Source organism: Hemitrygon akajei, chromosome 5, assembly GCF_048418815.1.
Source record: "Hemitrygon akajei chromosome 5, sHemAka1.3, whole genome shotgun sequence".
Classification (NCBI taxonomy): Eukaryota; Metazoa; Chordata; class Chondrichthyes; order Myliobatiformes; family Dasyatidae; genus Hemitrygon; species Hemitrygon akajei.
The window spans coordinates 4,985,794-5,011,677 of NC_133128.1; the positions used below are offsets into that span (position 1 = coordinate 4,985,794).

At 43.5% G+C, this 25,884-nt stretch overlaps 1 protein-coding gene across 2 annotated transcripts in view; it reads left to right on the forward strand.

Moving 5' to 3' along the window:
- LOC140727457 (glucose-6-phosphate exchanger SLC37A1-like) overlaps positions 1-25,884 on the forward strand; it is a 103,987-nt gene that overhangs the window by 14,213 nt on the left and 63,890 nt on the right. For both annotated transcript variants that reach the window (XM_073044763.1, XM_073044764.1), the window contains 2 exons: positions 15,494-15,623; positions 24,504-24,582. In XM_073044763.1, coding sequence (XP_072900864.1) covers positions 15,494-15,623; positions 24,504-24,582 — 209 coding nt within the window. The remainder of the gene's footprint in view (positions 1-15,493; positions 15,624-24,503; positions 24,583-25,884) is intronic.

Consider the following 25,884-nt stretch of genomic DNA (forward strand, 5'->3'; position numbering starts at 1 on the left):
GATTGTTTTGAGTTGGTGGACTGGACCATGTATAAGGACTCATCTGTGAATCTGAATCAGTACTCCATGGTTGTTACAAACTTTATATAAAAAAAAAAGTTGTAGCTGAGTGTGCCCGCCAAAATTATTCAGAGTCTTACCCAACCAGAAGCCCTGAATGGACCAGCAGATCCGTAATCTGCTAAGAACCAGATCAGAGGCATTCTGGTCTACCAAGTAAAATACAAGAGGTTCAGGTACAATCTCTGGAAAGCCGTCTCACAGTAACAACAACTCAATGTTAGCAAAGTCAAGGAGCTGATTATTAATCTTGGGGGGAGGAAATGAGAGCTCCATGCCCCAGTCCTTATCGGAGGATCAGAGGGGGAGAGGGTCAGCAACTTCAAATTTCTAGCTGTTATTATTTTGGAGGACCTTTCCTGGGACCAGCACATAAGTGCAATTACGAAAAAACATGGTAGCACCTCTACTTCCAGAGGAGTTTGCGGAGATTTCGGCATGATATCTAAAACTTTGATGAACTTCTGTAGAAATGTGGTGGACAGTATATTGACTGACTGTATCATGACCTGGCATGGAAACACCAATGTCCTTGAATGGAAAATCCTACAAAAAGTAGTGGATATGGCCCAGTCCATCACAGGTAAAGCCTTCCCAACCATTGAGCATATCTACATGGAGTGCTGTCGCAGGAAAGAAACAGCCATCATCTTGGCCACCCAGGTCATGGTCTCTTCTCACTGCTGCCATCAGGAAGGAGGATCGGGAACCACCAGGTTCAGGAACAGTTATTACCCTTCAACCATCAGGCCAATGGAGATAACTTCACTCAATTTCACTCTCCTCCATCACTGAAATACTCCCACTAACTATGGACTCTCTTTCAAGGACTCTTCATCTCATGTTCTCAATATTTATTGCTTATTTATTTATCATTATTATTTTTCTCTTTTTATTATTCTTGTATTTTTTACCTTGGTTGTATGTCGTCCTGTAGGGTGTGGTCTTTCATTGATTCTATTGTGGTTTTTGGACTTACTGTGTATGCCCACAAGAAAACATATCTCAGAGCTCTGTGGGGGGGGGGCATATACTAATTGACTTTGAACTTTGAGAAGATGGGGTGTTTTGTTGATGTTGTAACAGACGTAAGGCCAAATTTGGAGTGTTGTGTGCAGTTCAATATGGGCAAGCCCATTCTGAATTCTCACAGCCAAGTTTCCTTGGATCATAAAAGGAAAAACAGTAACAATGCAGAATAAAGTGTTGTAGTCACAGAGAAAGTGCAGTGTAGGCAAATACTGGTGCAAGGCCATAATAGTGTCAATTGTGAGATGAAAAATCCATTTTATTGTACTAGGGCATTGTTCAATAATCTTAAAATGTAGGGTGGAACCTGATCTTGAGCCTGGTGGTACATATTTTTAGGCTTTTGCATTTTCTCCCCTAAGGGAGAGGTGAGAAGAAGGGTTGTCTGGGGTGGGTGGTGTATTTCATGATCGCTGTCCACAGCACTGTAGTTTCTTGCAGTCATGTGCAGAGCAGTTGCTGTACCAATCTGTAATACATCCACTTCAGATGCTTTCTATATTTCTGCCCTTCTTTAAAACTGTTTGGTTTGTTTCTCCCATTCCTTACTTCAGACTTGGAGTTTCCTTTTGGAAGCTCAGGGAATATTTTGAAGTGGTTCTGTCATAGATAAAGAATGAAATGGCTGGAGGAAAAGTTGTAGCAAATTGAGGTCCCATCATTTGGTCAAGGCTCTGCACTGAAGGGAAAGCAGGTCTACGAGCTGATCTTGAAACAGCCGTCTTGAAAATCAATACTTGCAAACCTCTAACAGGAAAGCCTGCATAATTGTCCTGAAATGTTTCTGGCAATCCAAGATAAGGAAAGTTCAGTTGGGTGATTTGCACATAAGGAAGTGTGTAAATTAATCTTGCTGAAAATTGAGTCAGTGGTGAAGAAGGCAACTGCAATGTTAGCATTCATTTTGAGAGGGCTAGAAAAAGATGTAATGCTGAGACTTTATAAGGAATTGGTCACATCACACTTGGAATATATGAGCAGTTTTGAACCCTTTATCTAAGAAAGGATGTGCTGGGCTTGTAGAGGGTCTAGAGCAGATTTATGAGAATGATTCCAGGAATGAAAGGGTTAGCATATGACGAGTGTCTGATGGTCTGGGCCTGTACTCCTTGCAGTTTAGAAGAATCAAGGTGGATCTTATTGAAACCTATCGAATATTGAAAGATTTAGACAGTGAATATACAGAGGATGTTCCTTATAGTGGGGGAGTCTTGGACTTGAGGACACAGCTGCAGAATTGAAGGTCATCCCTTTAGAACAGAGATGAGGAAACATTTCCTTGGCTGGGGTGGTGAATCGGTGGAATTCACTGCTAAAGACAGCTGTGGAGGCCAAGTCATTGGGTATATTTAAAGTGGAGGTTGATAGGTTCTTGATTAATCAGGGCATCAAAGGAGAAGGTAGGAAAATGGGATTGAGAGGGATAGTAAATCAACCATGATGGAATAGTGGTGCAGACTCGATGGGCTGAATAGCCAAATTCTACCTCCTAGTCTGATGGTCACTGGTCTAAAATGTGCAAAAGCTCTCACCTCTATGTACTCAATATCTGTGTGACATTCCCATGTTGGTTCACGAGCGATATAAACAAAAATTATTGAGCCATGTAAAATGTTAGAAAGGCAGGTGGCCATGAATTCAGTCTAATGTTATCTCATAGTTGGCTTGTGAGGTGTACCTTAAATGAGGGGGGTCTGGAGGTGAAGAAGTTTAGGACTAGAATCCCGGAGTACTGGACTTCATGGGTATGGCAACAAATAAAATGGGATGATCAGGAGGCTAGAATTGCATTAGGCTAGGTATTTCAGAGAGCATAAGACATGGGAGGAGAATGAGGCCATTCAGTCCATCGAGTTTACTCCAACATTCCATCATGGCTGATTTATTGTCCTTCACAACCCCATTCTATTGCTGTTTCTCTGTAACCTTTGACACCTTTACTAATCAAGAACCTAACAATCTCCATTTTAAATATACTTTGGCCTACACAGTCGTCTGTGGCAATAAATGCCACTTATTCACCACCCTCTGGCTAAATAAATTCCTCTGTTCTAATTGGACATCCCTCTATTCTGAGGCTGAGTGCTCATGCTGTTCAAGTTGCATGCCATCTTGGACAATGACTCCCATTCACTCCATAACGTACTGGTTAGGCACAGGAGTACATTCAGCCAGAGACTCATTCCACCGAGATGTAACACTGAGCATCATAGGAAGTCATTGCTACCTGTGGCCATCAAACTTTACAACTCCTCCCTCGTAGTGTCAGACACTCTGAGCCAATAGGCTGGTCCTGGACTTAATTCCACTTGGCATGATTAACATTATTATTTAATTATTTATGGTTTTATATTGCTATATTTCCTCACTATTCTTGGTTGGTGCGGCTGTAATGAAACCCGATTTCCCTCGGGATCAATAAAGTATGTCTGTCTGTCTGTCTGTCTGATTTCTCTCTTTAAGCTCTCTCCTGCTTTCTTTATATTCTACAAATTCCCTTAGTGGATTAGAGGGCAATGGTTTGAGCTGGAAGCCAGCTTGTAGAGTGATACAGTAGCGTAATGGTTGATGCAATCACTTTACAGCACCAGTGGTCACCAATCAGTCTGGAAGGAGCTTGTATGTTCTCCCCATTTCCGTGTGGTTTTCCTGAAGTTGCTCCAGTTTCCTTCCACATTCCAAAGATGTGTAGGTTCGGGTTAGTGAGTTGTGGACATGCTATGTTGGCATTGGAAGCTTGACAAAACTCAAGGCTACCCTCAGCCCAATCCTCTCTGATCTGACACAAACGACACACTTCACTCTATATTTTGAGGTACGTGTGACAAATACAGCTAATCTTATCTCTAACTTTCAGCTGCCTAAAACTTAAATGCACTTTCTTTGCACAAGGGATTCTGCAGATGCTGGTAAACTTGAGGAACACACACAAAAAGCTGGAGGAACTCAGCAAGTCAGGAGGCATTCTTAGTGGGGAATAAACAGTCGCCATTTTGGGTCAGCATTTTGTGTCTATTGTATCTACTCCCTTTTTCTATTTGGCTACCACCATCGGGCAGGAAGTACAGGAGCCTTAGGTCCCACACCACCAGGTCCAGGGTCAGTTACTACCCTATAATCATCAGGCTCCTGAACCAGTGAGGATAACTTCACCCTCCTCAACTTTGAATTCATTCCATAACCTTTGGAGTCATTTTCACAGACTCCACATCTCATGTTTTCAGTTTCTTTTATTTATTTAGTTTGCACTATTTACCTTTTGTCTGCAATTAGATTTTTTGTCAGTCTTTATGTATGGTTTTTCATAAATTCTATTGTATGTCTTTATTTTCCTGTAACTGCCTGCAAGATAATCAATCTCAGGGTTGTATATGGTGACATATATGTACTTTGATAATAAATTAGTTTTGATTTTGAAAACTGTTTCAGGCAGTGCATGTGGTTCCCTTGAAGGTTAGATAGGGCTGTGATAGGGCAAGATTGTTGACTGACAGTAGTGCAAGATATTTGACCCACTGGAGTGTCGAACAATGCAGTGAAAGTCTGGCTTTGCAAATGATTCACTTTTTCATGTTCTTATCAGAGCAAGCTAATCAACACTGGCCACATCAGCAAAGGCAATGCCCTATGAATGATTTTTAAAAAAGCAATCATAAATGGTTTTATTTTAATTCTGTCTTGAATTCTTCTCACTTTCTGCAGACGAGAAACAATCTCTCCTTAGAGGCATATCACCAAAACAGCTTTCTTTATCTCCCTTATTCTGGCACTAAATCAATGTTCAAAGTGAATTTATTATCAAGATCGATTAATGTCATTTCCAGTACACAAGTGTAAAGGGGAATTGAAATAACTGTTATTCCAGATCCGATGCAGCCTACCCAACCGTTCAACCCAGCATTGGAAAGCAGCATCCATCATCAAGGACCCCCACCACCCAGGCCATGCTCTTTTCTCACTGCTGCCATCAGGTAGAAGATACAAGAGCCTCGGGACTCACACCACCACATTCAGGAATAGTTATTACCCCTCAACCATCAGGCTCTTGAACAAAAGGGGATAACTTCTCTCACTCGCCCATCCATTGAGATGTTCCCACAACCAATGATCTCACTTTAAGGACACTTTATCTCATTATCTCATGTTCTCATTATTTATTGCTATTTGTTCATATTTACATTTGCACAGTTTGTTGTCTTTTGCACCATGGTTGAACTTTAATTGATTCTGTTATAGTTACTATTCTAAACCTTTGCTGAGTATGTCCACAGGATGATCCATATGTACTTTGATCACAATAAAAAGACACCAGATAACAAGACATAAAGTACTGTGTGAAAGTCTTAGGTACACATATATAGCTACAATGCCTGAGACCTCTGCACTGTACTGTAGTAACTTTATCTATTGCACTGTACAGCTGTCACAAAAAAAAAACAAATTTCATGACATATGTAAGGATTGATAAGCCTGACTCTGATATGGGTCTCTATTGTGGACGGAGAGTGGGAAGGGGGCAGGGAGAGGGGAATCTTGTTTGGGAAAAGAGAAAAAGAATAGGGAGAGCGCAGTAAGCTCCAGAGAGACATTCTGTAATGTAATGTAAGGCTCGGCTCGGCTCCGATCCGATCCGATCCAGTATCAGAACTGAGGAGGACAGAAAAAGCGAAACAGAATCAAGTTTATTATCACTGACTGATGTAAGACCACAAGATATGAGAGCAGAATTAGGCCATTTGGCCCATCAAGTTTCATCTGACATTTCATCATGGCTAATCCATTTCCCTCTCAACTCCATTCTCCTGCCTTCACACTATAACACTTCATGCTCTGATTAATTAAGACCCTATCAACCTCTAACTAATGACTTGGTCTCCACATCTATCTATGACAACAAATTCCATAGATTCACTACCCTCTGACTAAAGAAATTTCTCTTCTAAATGGATGTCCCTCTATTCTGAGAATGTGTCCTCTGGTCCTAAACTCACCCTCCATAGAAACATCCTCTCCTACCACTCTATTGAGGCCTTTGAATATTTGACAGGTTTCAATGAGATTCCCCCCCCCCCCCCCCATTCTTCTGAATTCCAGTGAGAACAGGTCCAGAGCTGTCAATTGGTCCTCTTATGATAACCCTTTCACTCCCGGAATCATTCTCGTGAACCTCCTCTGAACCTTCTCCAACGTCAGCACATCTTTTCTGAAAAACTGCTCACATCTCCAAGTGAGGCCTTATAAAGCCTCAATATTGCATCCTTGGTTTTATATTCGAGTCATGAAACTTGTTTGGGGCAGCAATGCAGCATAAAGGCATAAAATTACTAGAAATTACAAAAGAAAAAGGAATAACCGGGCAGTATTCTGAACTTCATGCAGAAAGAAGGCAAAATTATGAGGTACTGTTTATGGACCATTCAGAACCCTGATAGAGGAGGGGAAGAAACTGTTCTGGAGTCTTTGAGTGTGAGTCTTCAGGCTCCTGTACCACCTGCTCGATGGTAGTAATGAGAAGAGGGCATGTCGTAGATGATGAGATTCCCTCCTGATGGATATCACTTTCTGGATGGTGTGGAGGGTTATGCCTGTGATGGAGCTGGCTGAGGCTACAACTCTCTGCAGCCTTTTGCGAACCTGTGCATTGGAGCCTCCATAAAAGGGGTGATGCAACCCGTTAGATTGCTGGACATCTGTAGACATTTACAAGTATTTTGCTAGAATCTGGAGCAACTGATTTCCTGGAAAAATAAAAAAAGAATTTTGGGGTATTTGGTGACATTCCTGTGCCTAGTGTCTCCTTATAGACATATGAATAATGTTTGTATATTAGCTACCTTGTGTATTCCAGGTAGCAGAGTGGTGGAGAGAAAAGAACCAAAAAAATTTCCCTGATAGGGTGAAATAATGAAGCAATAAAAATCAGATTAATCTTCTTTAACTACACAGCCTGTGCTAGAATGGTGCAAGTGATTGGTTATATTTAAGGCAGGGGTTGATAGGTTCTTGATTGGTCAGGGCATGAAATGATATGGGTAGAAGGCGGGGGATTGGGGCTGAGAGGGAAAATGGATCAGAAATTGATGAAATGGTGGAGAAGACCCAATTTGCTAAATGATTTAATTCTGCTCCTATATCTTATGGTCTTGTCTTATCATATAGCTAATACAGTAATAACTGCTTTTTGCCAACACTTTCCAAACTGAAAGAACTTACTCCTCATCTTCCCTCTGTTTCCTGGCCCATTACCTGATCCTTCTGACACTGAAATAGATTTGGGACTTCTTTAAGCCTCCCCTTAATATTCTCAGCTGTGTGGGTAGAATGTTGGTTCATACTGGGACTTGGTAGAAAGTTTCTCAATGATTTGGATTAGTTTATTGTGAAATTCACCAGAGAACAAATGAATTCCTGTATTGCCTGAAGCTTTCAGAGTTTCACAAAGACGGTGGTGAGTTCATGGAGTGAGCTGCCAGAGGAAGTGGTTGAGGCAGGTACAATAATTTCATTTAAGAATCAGAATTTGGTTTATAAACACAAGGTCCTGCAGATAGTGGAAATCCACAGCAACACACAAAATGCTGGTGAAACTCTTTAGGTATCTATGGAAATGAATAATCAGTCAATGTTTCTGGCCGAGACCATTTATCAGGAAAGGGAAAGAAGCCAGCATAAGAAGGTGGGGGAAGAGGAAGAAGACTAGATAGAAGGTGATAGGTGAAGGCAGATGTGTGGAGGGGGGGATGGTATGAAGTGAAAAGCAGGGAGATGATTAAAGTAAAAGGTGAAGGTAAAACCAAAGGAAGCTGATAGGAGAGGAGAGTAGACCATGGGAGAAAGGGAAGGAGCTAGGCACCAGAGGGAGGAGATGGGCAGGTGAGTCAGGTTTGTTGTCAGTATCTTATATACAGAACTCAGAACATTACAGCCCATAATGCTGTGCCAATCTTTCAATCTACCCTGAGATCATTCTAATTCTTCCCTCCCGCTGAACCCTGCATTCTTCTATCATCCATGTGCCTATATAGTTTCTTAAATGCTCCTAATGTATCTCCCTCTACCACTCCCCCTGGCAGAACTTTCAATGCACCCACTGCTCTCTGTGTAAATTACTTACCCCTGACATCCCCCCCTCCAATCACCTTAAAATTATGTCCCCTCATATTAGCCATTTCTGCCCTTGGAAAAAATCTCTGACTGTCCACTCGATCTTTGACTCTTGTCATCTTGTACACTTCTATCACGACACCTCTCACTCCAAAGAGAAAAGCCCAGCTTGCTCAGCCTCTCCTCATATGACATGAGGCTCTCTATTCAGGCAGTATATATAATGTGATGGTTACTATTTTGTGGCAGCAGTACAGAGCAAAGACAAAATTACTATAAATTACAAAATAAATAAATAATGCAAAAAAAGAAAGAGTAAGGTTGTATTCATGGGTCATGGACTGTCAGAAATCTGAGGGTCCTTCATGATGGATAGCACCTTCTTAAGGCAACATTTCTTGACGATGTCTTTGATGGTGGGTGAGGGTTATGCCCGAGCTGGCTGAACCCACAGCCTTCTGCAGCTTCTTATGATACTGTGCATTTGAGCCTCTGTACCGTAAGGGACACAGAAGGGCGGGGTGAGAGGGATATGGACCAAGCACAGGAAGTCTGGAGTAGCATGGTCAGCATGGCTTCGCAAAGGCAGGTCGTGTCTTACGAGCCTGACTGACGTTTTTGAGGACGTGACTAAACACATTGATGAAGGAAGAGCAGTAGATGTAGTGTATATGGACTTCAACAAGGCATTTGATAAAGTACCCCATTGAAGGCTTAGTGAGAAAGTATGGAGGCATGGGATCCAAGGGGACATTGCTTTGTGGATCCAGAACTGGCTTGCTCACAGAAAGCAAAGAGTGGTTGTAGAAGGATCATATTCTGCATGGAGGTCAGTCACTAGTGGAGTGCCTCAGGGATCTGTTCTGGGACCCTTACTCCGTGACTTTTATAAATGACATGAATGAGGAAGTGGAGGGATGGGTTAGTAAGTTGCTGATGACACAAAGGTTGGGGGTGTTGTGGATAGTGTGGAAGGCTGTCAGAGGTTACATTGGGACATTGATAGGATGCAAAACTGGGCTGAGAAGTGGCAGATAGAGTTCAACCCAGATAAGTGTGAAGTGGTTCATTTTGGTAGGTGAAATATGATGGCAGAATATAGTATTTATGGTAAAACTCTTGACAGTATGGAGGTTTAGAGGGATCTTGGTGTCTGAGTCCATAGGATGCTCAAAGCAGCTGTGCAGGTTGACCCTGTGGTTAAGAAGGCGTACGGTGTATTGGCCTTCATTAATTGAGGAATTGAATTTAGGAGCCAGATGCCTTGTGCAGGAAGGCACAGAGTTGACTGTACTTCCTAAGAAGGTTGGCGTCATTCAGTGTCTGTAGTGAGATGCTGAAGATGTTCTATAGGTCAGTTGTGGAGAGCGCCCTCTTCTTTGTGGTGGCGTGTTGGGGAGGAAGCATTAAGAAGAGGGACGCCTCACGTCTTAATAAGCTGGTAAGGAAGGCGGGCTCTGTCATGGGCAAAGTACTGGAGAGTTTAACATCGGTAGCTGAGCGAAGGGCGCTGAGTAGGCTATGGTCAATTATGGATAACTCTGAACATCCTCTACATAGCACCATCCAGAGACAGAGAAGCAGTTTCAGCGACAGGTTACTATCGATGCAATGCTCCTCAGACAGGATGAAGAGGTCAATACTCCCCAATGCCATTAGGCTTTACAATTCTACCGCCAGGACTTAAGAACTTTTTAAAAGCTATTATTAATGCTTTTTGAGATAGTGATTTAGATGCATATCATATTTTTTACTGAGTTAAGTATTGTATGTAATTAGTTTTGCTACAACAAGTGTATGGGACATTGGAAAAAAGTTGAATTTCCCCATGGGGATGAATAAAGTATCTATCTATCTATCTATCTATCCATCTGTTACAGCTATATAGGACTGTGGTCAGATCCCACTTGGAGTACTGTGCTCAGTTCTGATTGCCTCACTACAGGAAGGATGTGGAAACTATAGAAAGGGTGCAGAAGAGATTTACAAGGACGTTGTCTGGTTTGGGGAGCATGCCTTATGAGAATAGGTTGTGTGAACTCTGTCTTTTCTCCTTGGAGCGATGGAGGATGAGAGGTGACCTGATAAAGGTGTATAAGATGATGAGAGGCATTGATCGTGTGTATAGTCAGAGGCTTTTTCCCAGGGCTGAAATGGCTGACACAAGAGGACATAGGTTTAAGGTGCTGGGGAGTAGGTACAGAAGAGATGTCAGGGGGAAGTTTTTTACTCAGAGAGTGGTGAGTGCGTGGAATGGGCTGCCAGCAACGGTGGTGGAGGCGGATACGATAGGGTCTTTTAAGAGACTTTTGGATAGGTACATGGAGCTCAGAAAAATAGAGGGCTATGGGTAAGCCTAGTAATTTCTAAGGTAGGGACATTTTTGGCACAGCTTTGTGGGCCAAAGGGCCAGTATTGTGCTGTATGTTTTCTATGTCTCCATGTTTATGTGTCTATCTAAACATCTCTTAAAGCTCCCTAATGTATCTGCCTCTACCACCACCCCATGTAACACATTCCAGGCACACACCACTCTCTGTGTAAAAAAAAACAAACAAACTTACTTGTCACATCTCTCTTGAAATTAATCCCTCTCACTTTAACTGCATGCCCTCTAGTATTAGACGTAACCTGGGAAAAAGATACTGTCTGTCTACCTTATTTATGCCTCTCATGATCTTAAAAATCTCTTTCAGATCTTTCCCCTGCCTCTGCCACTCCAGAGAAAACAAGCTACGTTTGTTCAACCTCTAATTATAGCACATGCCCTCTAAACCAGGCAGCGTACTGGCAAACCTCTCCCTTGCCCTCTCCAGAACCTTAACATCCTGCCTATAATGGGGTGACCAGAACTGTGTGTAGTACTCCAGATGCAGCCTAACTAGAGTTTTATAAAGCTACAATATAATTTAGAAATAAAGAAACAAAGAAAACCTACAGCACAATACAGGCCCTTCGGCCCACAAAGCTATGCTGGACATGTCCTTACCTTAGAATTTACCTAGAGTTACCCATAGCCCTCTATTTTTCTAAGCTCCATGTATATATCCGGAAGTCTCTTAAATGACCCTATCATATCCGCCTCCAACACTGTCGCCAGCAGTCCATTCCATGCACTCACCACTCTCCGCGTAAAAAACTTACCCCTGACATCTCCTCTGTACCTACTTCCAAGCACCTTAAAACTGTGCCCTCTTGTGGCAACCATTTCAGCCCTGGGAAAAAGCCTCAGACTATCCACATCTTATACACCTCTATCAGGTCACCTCTCATCCTCTGTCGCTCCAAGGAGGAAAGGCCAAGTTCACTCAACTAATTCTCATAAGGCATGCTCCCCAATCCTTGTAAATTGGCAACATCCTTGTAAATCTCCTCTGCACCCTTTCTATGGTTTCCACATCCTTCCTGTAGTGAGGTGACCGGAACTGAGCACAGTACTCCAAGTGGGGTCTAACTGGGGCCCTATATGGCTGCAACATTACCTCTCGGCTCCTAAACTCAATCCCATGATTGATGAAGGCCAATACACCGTATGCCTTCTTAACCACAGAGTCAACCTGCGTAGCAACTTTGAGTGTCCTATGGACTCGGACCCTAAGATCCCTCTGATCCTCCACACTGCCAAGAGTCTTACCATTAATGCTATATTCTGCCATTTTGACATACCAAAATAAACCACCTCACACTTCTGGAGACGGTTTATCTACTGATATCTTACCTGGTCCATTTCCGACACCTCCCTCCCCTTTCCTGATCTTTCTGTCCCCATCTCTGGAGACGGCCTATCTACTGATATCTACTATAAGCCTACAGACTCTCACAGACTCTCTCATTCCTCTTTCCACCCTGTCTCTTGCAAAAAGGCTATCCCCTTCTCACAATTTCTCCGTCTCCATCGCATCTGCTCTCAGGATGAGGCTTTTCTTTCCAGGATGAAGGAGATGTCTTCCTTTTTTAAACAAAGGGGCTTCCCTTTGTCCACCATCAACTCTGCTCTCAAACGCATCTCTCCCATTTCCCGCACACCTGCCCTCACCCCATCCACCTACCACCCCACCAGCCTCCAGGTCCAACGAATTCTCCGTAACTTCTGTCACCTCCAACGGGATCCCACTACCAAGCACAGCTTTCCCTCCCCCCCTTCTGCTTTCCACAGGGATCGCTCCCTATGCGACTCCCTTGTCCATTCGTCCCCCCCCATCCCTTCCCACCGATCTCCCTCCTGGCACTTATCCTTGTAAGCGGAACAAGTGCTACACCTGACCTTACACTTCCTCCCTCACTACCATACTACCATTCAGGGCCCCAGACAGTCCTTCCAGGTGAGGCGACACTTCACCTGTGAGTCGGCTGGTGTGGTATACTGCATCCAGTGCTCCCGGTGTGGTCTTTTATATATTGGTGAGACCCGACGCAGACTGGGAGACCATTTCACTGAACACCTATGCTCAGTCTGCCAGAGAAAGCAGGATCTCCCAGTGGCCACACATTTTAATTCCACATCCCATTCCCATTCTGATATGTCTATCCATGGCCTCCACCACTGTCAAGATGAATCCACACTCAGGTTGGAGGGACAACTCCTTAAATACCGGCTGGGTAGCCTCCAACCTGATGGCATGAACATTCACTTCTCTAACTTCCATTAATGCCCCTCCTCCCCTTCTTACCCCATCCCTGACATATTTAGTTGTTTGTTTTTTTTCTCTCTCTGTGCCCATCACTGTGCCTGTTCTCCATCTCCCTCTGGTGCTCCCCTCCCCCTTTCTTTCTCCCGAGGCCTCCCGTCCCATGATCCTTTCCCTTCTCCAGCTCTGTATCACTTTCGCCAATCACCTTTCTAGCTCTTAGCCTCATCCCACCCCCTCCGGTCTTCTCCTATCATTTCACATTTCCCCCTCGCCCCACTACTTTCAACTCTCTTAGTATCTGTCCCTTCGTCAGGACTACACGAAGGGTCTCTGCCCAAAACATTGACAGTTCTTCTCCCTATAGATGCTGCCTGGCCTGCTGTGTTCCACCAGCATTTTGTGTGTGTTGTTTGAATTTCCAGCATCTGCAGATTTCCTCATGTTTGCACCTCACACTTATCTGGGTTGAACTCCATCTGCCATTTTTCAGCCCAGTTTTGCATCCTATCAATGCCCCACTGTAACCTCTGACAGAACTCCACACTATCCACAACACTCCCAACCTTTGTGTCATCAGCAAATTTACTAACACAACACGCCACTTCCTCATCCAGGTCTCTTATAAAAATCAGGAAGAGTAAGGGTCCCAGAGCAGATCCCTGAGGCACACCATTGGTCACTGGCCTCCATGTAGAATATGACTACACTTTGTCTTCTGTGGGCAAGTCAGTTCTGGATTCACAAATCTCTGTCCCCTTGGATCCCATGCCTCCTTACTTTCTCAATAAGCCTTGCATGGGGTACCTTATCAAATGCCTTGCTGAAATCCATATACACTACATCTACTGGTCTTTCTTCATCAACGTGTATAGTCACATCCTTAAAAAGTTCAGTCAGGTTCGTAAGGCACGACCTGCCTTTGACAAAGCCATGCTGACTATTCTTATTCAATTATGCCTCTCCAAACGTTCATAAATCCTGCCTCTCAGGATCTTCTCCAACAACTTGCCAAACACTAAAGTAAGAGTCACTGGTCTATAATTTCCTGGGCTATCTCTACTCCCTTTCTTGAATAAAGGAACAACATTCACAATCTTCCAATCCTCGGGAACCTCTCCCGTTCCCATTGATGATGCAAAGATCATTGCCAGAGGCTCAGCAATCTCCTCCCTCGCCTCCCACAGTAGCTTGGGGTACATCTTGTCTGGTCCCAGTGACTTATCCAACTTGATGCTTTCTAAAAGCTCCAGCACATCCTCTTTCTTAATATCTGTATGCTCAAGCTTTTCAGTCTGCTGTAAGTCATCCCTACAATCGCCAAGATCCTTTCCCGAAGTGAATACTGAAGCAAAGTATTCATTAAGTACCTCTGCTATTTCCTCCGGTTCCATTCACACGTTTCCACTGTCACTCTTGAATGGTCCTATTCTCTCTCGTCTTATCCTCTTGATCTTCACATACTTGTAGAATGCCTTGGGGTTCTCGTTAATTCTGTCCGCCAAATGCTTAAGCTCCTCCCTGCTAGCCTTATAATCCTCTAGATCTCTATCATTACCAAATTTTTTGAACTGCTGGTAAGCTTTTCTTTTCTTCTTGACTAGAGTTGCAACAGCCTTTGTACACCACAGTTCTTGTACCCTACCATCCTTTCCCTGTCTCATTAGAACATACCAATGCAGAACTCCACACAAATATTCTCGGAACATTTGCCACATTTCTGCCGTACATTTCCCTAAGAACATCTGTTCCTAATTTATGCTTCCAAGTTCCTGCCTGATATCCTCATATTTCCCCTTACTCCAATTAAATGCTATGGTAAAGGAGATAGAATTATGATCACTATCTCCAAAATGCTGTCCCACTGAGAGACCTGACATCTGACCAGATTCATTTCCCAATAGCAGATCAAGTACAGCCTCTCCTCTTGTAGGCTTATCTAACAAACTCCACCCCATCTAAATCCCTTGCTCTAGGGAGATACCAATCAATGTTTGGGAAATTAAAATCTCCCATCATGACAACCCTGTTATCATCACACCTTTCCAGAATCTGTTTCCCTATCTGCTTCTCGATGTCCCTGTTGCTCCTAGGTGGTCTATAAAAAACACCCATTAGAGTTATTGACCCCTTCCTGTTCCTAACTTCCACCCACAGAGACTCCGTAGACAATCTCTTCATGACTTCCTCCTTCTCTGCAGCCGTGACGCTATCTCTGATCAACAGTGCCACACCCCCACCTCTCTTGCCTGCCTTCCTATCCTTTCTGAAACATCTAAAGCCTGGCACTTGCCCCTGCACCATCCAAGTCTGTAATGGTCACAACATCATAGCTCCAAGTACTGATCCACGCTCTAAGTTCATCCACTTTGTTTATAATACTCCTTGCATTAAAATAGACACATCTCAAACCATCGGTCTGAGCGCGTCCCTTCTCTATCACCTGCCTATCCTCCCTCTCGCACTGTCTCCAAGCTTTCTCTATTTGTGAGTCAACCGCCTCTTCCTCCGTCTTGACTTTTAATGACTTTTGAACTTCATGCCCTGACTAATAAAGGCAAGTATGCCATACACTTTAACTACCCAATATCCTGTGTAAGGTCTCTTTAATGTGTGTCTGTGTGTGTGTCCGTCCGTCCACCTGGTTTATATTGAACTCTGTTTCTTTATAGAGTGCATTGCATAAGAATTGTGCACTGGCCAATGAAATCGAACTGTACAGCTACAAGGAACATTTGATTCAAGCTAAGCTGCTGGGAAAACCCTTCTCCAATGACACGTGGTGTAGCTGGGCACCCTTTGGTGAGTAACATCGGGATCAGGAAGGGCTGTTTGTGAACGTATTAATTTTGTGATAAGAATAACAATAATTACAGGCTGAATGGGGGGGATAATTAGAGTGTTGGGATGAGTAATAGAGGAGCGGAAGCTTTGGATGTAAAGAAAGTAGCTCAGTTTGACTAACACTGTGAGAGGAAAACATCAAATACCCTTGTAAACACAAGCAATTCCACAGATGCTGGAAATCTGAAGAACCCACACTAAATGCTGGAGGAACTCAGCAGGTCAGGCAGCATCTATGGAGGGGAATAACCAGTCGATATTTCAGGCTAAGACCCTTTTTCAGGAGCATTTGATGGCTCTGGGCCTATATTTGCTGGAGTTCAGAAGAATGAGGAGGCATCTCATTAAAACCTTTTGTATATTGAAAGGTCTACATAGAGTGTAAGTGCAGAGGATGTTTCCTATGGTGGGGGAGTCTAGGACCCGAGGACACAGATAGAGTGGATGTGGAGAGGATGTTTCTTGTGGTGGGGGAGTCTAGGACTAGAGGACACAGATAGAGTGGATGTGGAGAGGATGTTTCCTGTGGTGGGGAGTCTAGGACCAGAGGACACAGATAGAGTGTATGTGCAGAGGATGTTTCCTATGGTAGGGGTGTCTAGGACTAGAGGTCCCAGTCTCAGAATAGAGGGATGCCCATTTAGAACAGAGATGAGGAGGGATTTCTTTAGCCAGAGAGCATGGTAAATCTGGAATTCATTGCCATAAATGGCTATGGAGACCAAGTCATTGGGTATATTTAAAAGTTCTTGATTAGTCAGGGTGTCAAAGGCAATGGGGCAGAAGAATGGGGTTGAGAGGGATAGTAGATCAGCCATTGTGGAATGGCAGAGCAGACACAGTGGGTTAAGTGGCCTCATTCTGCTCCTGTGTCTTATGGTCTTTTAATCAGGATGGAAAGGAAGGGGGCTGAAGCCAGAATATGAAGCCGAGGGAGGGGTAGTAGTACAGGTGATAGGTGAGACTAAGTGAGAGGGAAGGTGCTGGAAATTTGGCAGCATCGACGGAGATACCAGAATAAGAAGGTGTGGGGAAGGAAAGGGACAAGAACTGGCAGCTGATGGGTGGATCCAAGTGAGGTGACAAAAGCAGGACTGGGAGGTGAAATTAACAAAGGGCTGATGAAGATGGCATCTGATGGATGAGGACAGTGGGCCTCGGAATAAAGGGAAGGAGGTGAAGAGGGCAAATATTGGGAAGGATGGATTGGGTGATGTTCAGATCGAAAGGTTGGAGCACAGGACAGAGATGGAGGTTACTGAAGAAAAAGGATTTTACTGCATCTTAAACACGTGAAAAGCACTGTATCTTGATACCTGTGACAACAGAAAACTAATTCCGATTCCAGTCAGCAAATACTGGTATTTCCAGAGATGTCTGCATCCTTTAATAGAGTGAACAAAATCTACACAAGTTGTGGAAACTGATATTGGAACTGCATCAGACCATAAGACATAGGAACAGAATTAGGCCATTCAGCCCATCGAGTCTGCTCCTCCATTCCATCATGGCTGATTTATTATCCCTCTCAACCTCCTTCTCCTGTCTTCTCTCCATAACTTGACCTCCACAACCCTTTTCTACCCTCCACATCCCTGTTCTAAATGGACATCCCTCTATTCTGAGGCTGTATCCTCTGGTCACCATAGGAAAAATCCTCTCCACATCCACGCAAGCTAGGCCTTTCAATATTTCAATGAGATTCCCTCTCATTCTTCTAAACCCCAGTGAGTTCAGGCTTATAGCTATCAGAAGCTCCTGATACGTTAATCCTTTTATTCCTGTGTTCAGTTCTATTTAAGTTTGACCGATTCCAGAGCTCTCTCTGACTTGATTGCCAAAAACCTTCACACAATTCTGTTTATATTTACTAACAAGTGGACTAATTATATTAATTCCAACTGCCCCCGCGTGTGAGGAGGAATCTCTCTGAGATGAGGAAGAATTGCTTCAGCCAGAGGATGGTGAATGAGTGCAGAATTCATTCCCACAGATGGCTGTGGAGGGCAGGTTATTAGGTGTATTTAAGGCATAGATTGATAGGTTCGTCATTGGTAAGGGTTTAGATGTTACGGGGAGAAGGCTGGAGAATGGGGTTGAAACAAAAATTATCCATCTAGAGTTTAGAGATTGAATGAAGCAGTAGACTTGATTGTGCTCCTATAACTTACAGTTTATTGTCCATACCAAATATTAGGAACCTAGCTTAGTGGTATAGATGGATCAGCACTTGAACATTGGGGCATCGGCACAGAGTGCCCAGAATAACTTGGATTTTCTGGCACATCTTTAGGGATTGTATGTGAATTTATGTTTAAGGTCTGTGTCAGGGCTGTTTATCCTGCTCTCAATTCCCACGGTCATGGAGGAACATACAAGCTCCTAACAAGCAGTGGCGGGAATTGAACCTGGCTCGCTGGCGCTGTAAAGTGTTATGCTAACTGCTATGTTAACATAGTGCCCTCACACGTATACAGGTACATGAATGTACAAGTGTAAAGGCCCATAGCATCATATCAGCAGCATTCACACAAAAAACGTACAGTAACTTATAGCAAACTTTTATAAGAAAGAACAGGATTAGAATATAGAAAAGAAAGTCCATTGCAGTGCCAAGTGGTCACAGTGTTTCTGTACTGAGATGGTGATTAGTGTTGTGACCGTTGGTTCAGAGTGGTCACAGTGTTTCTGTACTGAGATGGTATTTAGGGTTGTGACCGTAGGTTCAGAGTGGTCATGGTGTTTCTGTACTGAGATGGTATTTAGGGTTGTGACCGTAGGTTCAGAGTGGTCATGGTGTTTCTGTACTGAGATGGTGATTAGGGTTGTGACCGTAGGTTCAGAGTGGTCATGGTGTTTCTGTACTTAGATGGTGATTAGGGTTGTGTTGGTTGGTTCAGAGTGGTCACGGAGTTTCTGTACTGAGACGGTGATTAGGGTTGTGACGTTTGGTTCAGAGCGGTCACTGTGTTTCTGTACTGAGATGGTGATTAGGGTTGTGACTGTTGGTTCAGAGTGGTCATGGTGTTTCTGTACTGAGATGGTGATTAGGGTTGTGTTGGTTGGTTCAGAGTGGTCACAGTGTTTCTGTACTGAGATGGTGATTAGGGTTGTGACTGTTGGTTCAGAGTGGTCACGGTGTTTCTGTACTGAGATGGTGATTAGGGTTGTGACTGTTGGTTCAGAGTTGTCACGGTGTTTCTGTACTGAGATGGTGATTAGTTTGTAATGGTTGGTTCAGTGTGGTCACAGTGTTTCTGTACTGAGATGGTGATTAGGGTTGTGACTGTTGGTTCAGAGTTGTCACGGTGTTTCTGTACTGAGATGGTGATTAGGGTTGTGACAGTTGGTTCAGAGTGGTCACAGTGTTTCTGTACTGAGATCGTGATTAGGGTTGTGACGGTTGGTTCAGAGTGGTCACGGTGTTTCTGTACTGAGATGGTGATTAGAGTTGTGACGGTTGGTTCAGAGCGGTCACGGTGTTTCTGTACTGAGACGGTGATTAGGGTTGTGACTGTTGGTTGAGAGTTGTCACGGTGTTTCTGTACTGAGATGGTGATTAGGGTTGTGACTGTTGGTTCAGAGTTGTCACGGTGTTTCTGTACTGAGATGGTGATTAGGGTTGTGATGGTTGGTTCAGAGTGGTCACGGTGTTTCTGTACTGAGATCGTGATTAGGGTTGTGATGGTTGGTTCAGAGTGGTCACGGTGTTTCTGTACTGAGATGGTGATTAGGGTTGTGACCGTAGGTTCAGAGTGGTCACGGTGTTCCTGTACTGAGATGGTGATTAGGGTTGTAACGGTTGGTTCAGAGTGGTCACGGTGTTCCTGTACTGATATGGTGATTAGGGTTGTGATGGTTGGTTCAGAGTGGTCACGGTGTTTCTGTACTGAGATGGTGATTAGGGTTGTGACCGTAGGTTCAGAGTGGTCACGGTGTTTCTGTACTGAGATGGTGATTAGGGTTGTGACTGATCGTTCTGAGTGGTCACGGAGTTTCTGTACTTAGATGGTGATTAGGGTTGTGTTGGTTGGTTCAGAGTGGTCACGGTGTTTCTGTACTGAGATGGTGATTAGGGTTGTGATGGTTGGTTCAGAGTGGTCACGGTGTTTCTGTACTGAGATGGTGATTAGGGTTGTGATGGTTGGTTCAGAGTGGTCACGGTGTTTCTGTACTGAGATGGTGATTAGGGTTGTGATGGTTGGTTCAGAGTGGTCACGGTGTTTCTGTACTGAGATCGTGATTAGGGTTGTGACGGTTGGTTCAGAGTGGTCACGGTGTTCCTGTACTGATATGGTGATTAGGGTTGTGATGGTTGGTTCAGAGTGGTCACGGTGTTTCTGTACTGAGATGGTGATTAGGGTTGTGACCGTAGGTTCAGAGTGGTCACGGTGTTCCTGTACTGAAATGGTGATTAGGGTTGTGACTGTTGGTTCAGAGTGGTCACTGTGTTTCTGTACTCAGACGGTGATTAGGGTTGTGACAGTTGGTTCAGAGTGGTCACAGTGTTTCTGTACTGAGATGGTGATTAGGGTTGTGACTGATCGTTCTGAGTGGTCACGGAGTTTCTGTACTTAGATGGTGATTAGGGTTGTGTTGGTTGGTTCAGAGTGGTCACGGTGTTTCTGTACTGAGATGGTGATTAGGGTTGTGATGGTTGGTTCAGAGTGGTCACGGTGTTTCTGTACTGAGATGGTGATTAGGGTTGTGATGGTTGGTTCAGAGTGGTCACGGTGTTTCTGTACTGAGATGGTGATTAGGGTTGTGGTGGTTGGTTCAGAGTGGTCACGGTGTTTCTGTACTGAGATGGTGATTAGGGTTGTTATGGTTAGTTCAGAGTGATCACAGTGTTTCTGTACTGAGATGGTGATTAGGGTTGTGACTGTTGGTTCAGAGTTGTCACGGTGTTTCTGTACTGAGATGGTGATTAGGGTTGTGACTGTTGGTTCAGAGTGGTCACGGTGTTTCTGTACTGAGATGGTGATTAGGGTTGTGACTGTTGGTTCAGAGTGGTCACAGTGTTTCTGTACTGAGATGGTGATTAGGGTTGTGACTGTTGGTTCAGAGTGGTCATGGTGTTTCTGTACTTAGATGGTGATTAGGGTTGTGTTGGTTGGTTCAGAGTGGTCACAGTGTTTCTGTACTGAGATGGTGATTAGGGTTGTGACTGTTGGTTCAGAGTGGTCATGGTGTTTCTGTACTGAGATGGTGATTAGGGTTGTGTTGGTTGGTTCAGAGTGGTCACAGTGTTTCTGTACTGAGATGGTGATTAGGGTTGTGACGTTTGGTTCAGAGTGGTCACGGTGTTTCTGTACAGAGATGGTGATTAGGGTTGTGACTGTTGGTTCAGAGTGGTCACGGTGTTTCCGTACTGAGATGGTGATTAGGGTTGTGACTGTTGGTTCAGAGTGGTCATGGTGTTTCTGTACTTAGATGGTGATTAGGGTTGTGACGGTTGGTTCAGAGTGGTCACGGTGTTTCTGTACTGAGATGGTGATTAGGATTGTGACGGTTGGTTCAGAGTGGTCACGGTGTTTCTGTACTGAGATGGTGATTAGGGTTGTGACTGTTGGTTCAGAGTGGTCACGGTGTTTCTGTACTTAGATGGTGATTAGGGTTGTGACGGTTGGTTCAGAGTTGTCACGGTGTTTCTGTACTGAGATGGTGATTAGGGTTGTGACTGTTGGTTCAGAGTTGTCACAGTCTTTCTGTACTGAGATGGTGATTAGGGTTGTGACGGTTGGTTCAGAGTGGTCACGGTGTTTCTGTACTGAGATGGTGATTAGGATTGTGACGGTTGGTTCAGAGTGGTCACAGTGTTTCTGTACTGAGATGGTGATTAGGGTTGTGACGGTTGGTTCAGAGTGGTCACGGTGTTTCTGTACTGAGATGGTGATTAGGGTTGTGACTGTTGGTTCAGAGTGGTCACAGTGTTTCTGTACTGAGATGGTGATTAGGGTTGTGACTGTTGGTTCAGAGTGGTCACGGTGTTTCTGTACTGAGATGGTGATTAGGGTTGTGCCGGTTCATTCTAAAACCAAATGGTTGAAGGGAAGTAGCTGTTCCTGAACCTGGTGGGATGGGACTTCAGACTGGTGTTCCTCCTGTCCGATGGGAGCTGTGAGAAGAAGCCTCTGTTGCTGCAAAGCTGGAATTTTCTTCTGTGTAATGTTAATATAAAGTGTCATCACAGTTTTCAAGCCATGTTGAAATTTTCTACTCTGAGCAATGGTTGGTCTGTGTAGCTGTAAAAAAAAAAGTCCTGGAAAAAAGTCCACTCGATCTATGCCTCTTATCATCTTGTACACTTTTACCAAGCCACCTCTCATCCTCCTTCACTCCAAAGAAGAAATCTATCTAGCTCAACCTATCATCATAAGACAGATATCAAGGACTTACTGCATAGACTGTAGATTGAATACAACAGCATTTTTTGAACCTATGACTAATTTTAAAGGGCACAAAATCATTCTTGAGCCTGATGTATGTTCCAAAAGTGAAGCTGATTAGTCACAGAAAACAAGGTCTTTGGCCCAAGGTGCCATCTAAGCCAGTCCCATTAGCGTGCCTTTGGGGCCACATCCCTTTCCTATCCATGCATTTATCCATATGTCATCTAAATGTTGTTATCAACTCTCCTTCATCTTTCTTCAGCTCTGTATCACTTTTGCCAATCACCTTTCCAGCTCTTAGCTTCATCCCACCCCCTCCGGTCTTCTCCTACCATATCGCATCCCCCCCCCCCCACTACTTTCAAATCTCTTTGTATCTCTCCTTTCAGTTAGTCCTGGTGAAGGGTCTAGGCCCGAAACGTCGACAGTGCTTCTCCTTATAGATGCTGCCTGACCTGCTGTGTTCCAGCAGCATTTTGTGTGTATTGCACTGTTTCAACCTTATTAATATCCTTCCTGTAATTCGGTGACCAAAACTGCACACAATACTCCAAATTCAGCCTCACCAATGCCTTAAACAACCTCACCATAACATTCCAACTCTTATACTCAATAGTTTGATTTATAAAGGCCAATGTACCAAAAGCCCTCTTTACTACCCTATCTACCTGTAACGGCACTTTTAGGGAATTTTGTATCTGTATTCCCAGATCCCTCTGTTCTACTGTGCTCCTCAGTGTCCTACCATTTACCTTGTATGTTCTACCTTAGTTTGTCCTTCCAAAGTGCAATACCTCACACTTGTCTGCATTAAACTCCATCTGCCATTTTTCAGCCCATTTTTCCAGCTGATCCAAATCCCTTTGCAAGCTATGAAAACATTCCTTACTGTCCACTACACCTCCGATCTTTTTATCATCAGCAAATTTGCTGATCCAATTTGCCACATTATCATCCAGATCACTGATATACATACAAATAACAATGGACCCAGCACTGATCCCTGTGGCGCACCACTAGTCACAGGCTTCCACTCAGAGTAGCAATCCTCCACTACCAGTCTCTGGCTTCTCCCATTGAGCCGATGTCTAATCCAATTTACTACCTCTCCTTGTATACCTAGCGACTGAATCTTCATAACTAACCTCCCATGAGGGACCTTGTCAAAGGCCTTACTGAAGTCCATGTAGACAACATCCACTGCCTTCCCTTCATCCACTTTCCTGGTAACCTCCTCGAAAAACTCTAATAGATTTGTTAAATATGGCCTACCACGCACAAAGCCGTGTTGACTCTCCCTAATTAGTCCCTGTCTATCTAAATACTTGTAGCTCTTATCTCTCAGTACTCCTTCCAATAATCTACCTACTACCGACGTCAAATTTACTGGCCTATAATTTCCTGGATTACTTTTAGAGCCTTTTTTAAACAACGGAACAACATGAGCTATCCTCCAATCCTCTGGCACCTCACCTGTAGATACCGACATTTTAAATATATCTGCTAAGGCCCCTGCAATTTCAACACTAGTCTCCTTCAAGGTCTGAGGGAATACCCTGTCAGGTCCAGGGGATTTATCTACTCTGATTTGCCTCAAGATAGCAAGCACCTCCTCCTCTTCAATCTGTATAGGTTCCATGATCTTACTACCTGTTTGCCTTATTTCCATTGACTCCATGCCAGTTTCCTTAGTAAATACAGATGCAAAAAACCCATTTAAGATCTCTCCCATTTCTTTTGGTTCCATACATAGCTGACCACTCTGATCTTCAAGAGGACCAATTTTATCCCTTACTATCTTTTTGCTCTTAATGTACCTGTAGAAGCTCTTTGGATTATCCTTCACCTTGACTGCCAAAGCCACCTCATGACTTCTTTTAGCCCTCCTGATTTCTTTCTTAAGTTTTTTTTTTGCACTTTTTATACTCCTCAAGCACCTTATTTGCTCCCTGTTTCCTATACATTTCATACATCTCTCCCTTCTTTATCAGAGTTCCAAAATCCCTAGAGAACCAAGGTTGCTTATTCACTTTGCCTTTAATCCTGACAGGAGCATAGAAACTCTGCACTCTCAAAATGTTCTATGTTCCCCACTCTTTCAGGGTAGTGTGTCATTGCAGCTGTAATAATTGGAAAAAATGACACTTTTTCCATTTGTATTTGCTTGCAGAAACATTTCACAAGTCTGCTTTGTGAGAGAAATTGGCTTCATAAAGTATTTGAGTGTAACACTGAGTTACTGTTAGCAGGAAGAGTCCTTTGGCATGAAACTAGGCACTTATAACTATCCAGATGGCAAAGATACCAGACTGGGAGCTCGTTGGCTGGCAAACTCTCACAAGTTCCTCACAAAAGGGTGGGAGAAATAGGGAAAATATTAAAATAAAGTTTGCAATTTATTATCACCATTTTCTAATTATGATCTTGTGTTTTAATTAAACTGTAGATAAAAGTAATTATAAACAACTCCTGGGAGCCCTGGATTACTCCTTCCTCTGTGCCTATGCTGTTGGAATGTACGCCAGGTAAGATCTCAGTACCAAATCACACACAGTGAATCAGAATCAGTTTATTGTCACTGACTTATGTCAAAACATTTGTTGTTTTGTGGCTGCAGTACGATGGAAACCGCAATGAAGGGGCTCAGGATGGGCCAGTTGGTATACGAGTCAATGTAGTGTGTGGTGAGACTGTGAGGAAGGACTGGCAGATTATAGGGCAAAATTTCAGTCTGAGTTGATGTGTAACAGAAAGACAAAGTCAAAATGGGTGATGAATACAAGACTGATTGTAATATTTCAATGCACACAATGTACAGAATAAGGTAGATGATGTAGCGCAGGAAGAAGATTCTAATTGGGAGCTTAACGTCTAATGATGCACCTTGTATAAAGGACAGGCAGGTAGGCAGAGGGGATGGGTTGGCTGTGTTGGGTAAATATGAAATTAAATCTTTAGAAAGAGATGACATAGGATTAGAAAATGTTACATACAAGCAGATCCAGGATTTGTGATTCAAATTACAATGTAAGATAGAAAAGGCATGTCAAAAGGGCAATGTTACAATGGGCATGGGAGATTTCAATGTACAGCTAGATTGGAAAAATCAGGTTGGTACTGGATCCCAAGAAAAAGAATTTGAAGAATATGTATGAGATAGCTTTTTAAAGCAGCTTGTGGTTGACCCCACTAGGGGAAAGGCAATTCTGGATTGGGTGTTGTGGAATGAACCAAATTTGATTAGGAAGCTGAAAGTAAAGGAGTCCCTTGGAAGTTCTGAGAAAGGTTTTTTCAAGAATCATGAGATTCTGGAATGGTTCCTCAGGACTGAAAAATTGCAAACTTCACTTCACTCTTTAAGAAAGTAAAATATAGACCAGTTAGCCTGACTTCAGTGGTTGAGAAGATGTTAGAGTCCATTATTAAGGTTGAGGTTTTGGGGTAGTCGGAGGCTCATGATAAAATAGACTTTAGTCAGCACGGATTCCTTCAGGGGAAATCTTACCTGACAAATCTGTTGCAATTCTTTGAGGAAATAACAAGCAGGATAGACAAAGGAGAGTCAGTTGATGTTATGTATTTGGATTTTCAGAAAACCATATATGAGGCTGCTTAACAAGATAAGAGTCAATGGTATTACAGAAAAGATACTAGCAAGAATAGAAGATTGGCTGACTGGCAGGAGGCAAAGAGAGTGAATAAAGGGGGCCTTTTCTAGTTGGCTGCTGGTGACTAGTATTATTGTGCAGGGGTCGGAGTTGGAACCACTTATTTTCATGAAGAAGGCAAGAGAATGGGGTTGAGTAGGATAATAAATCATCCATAGT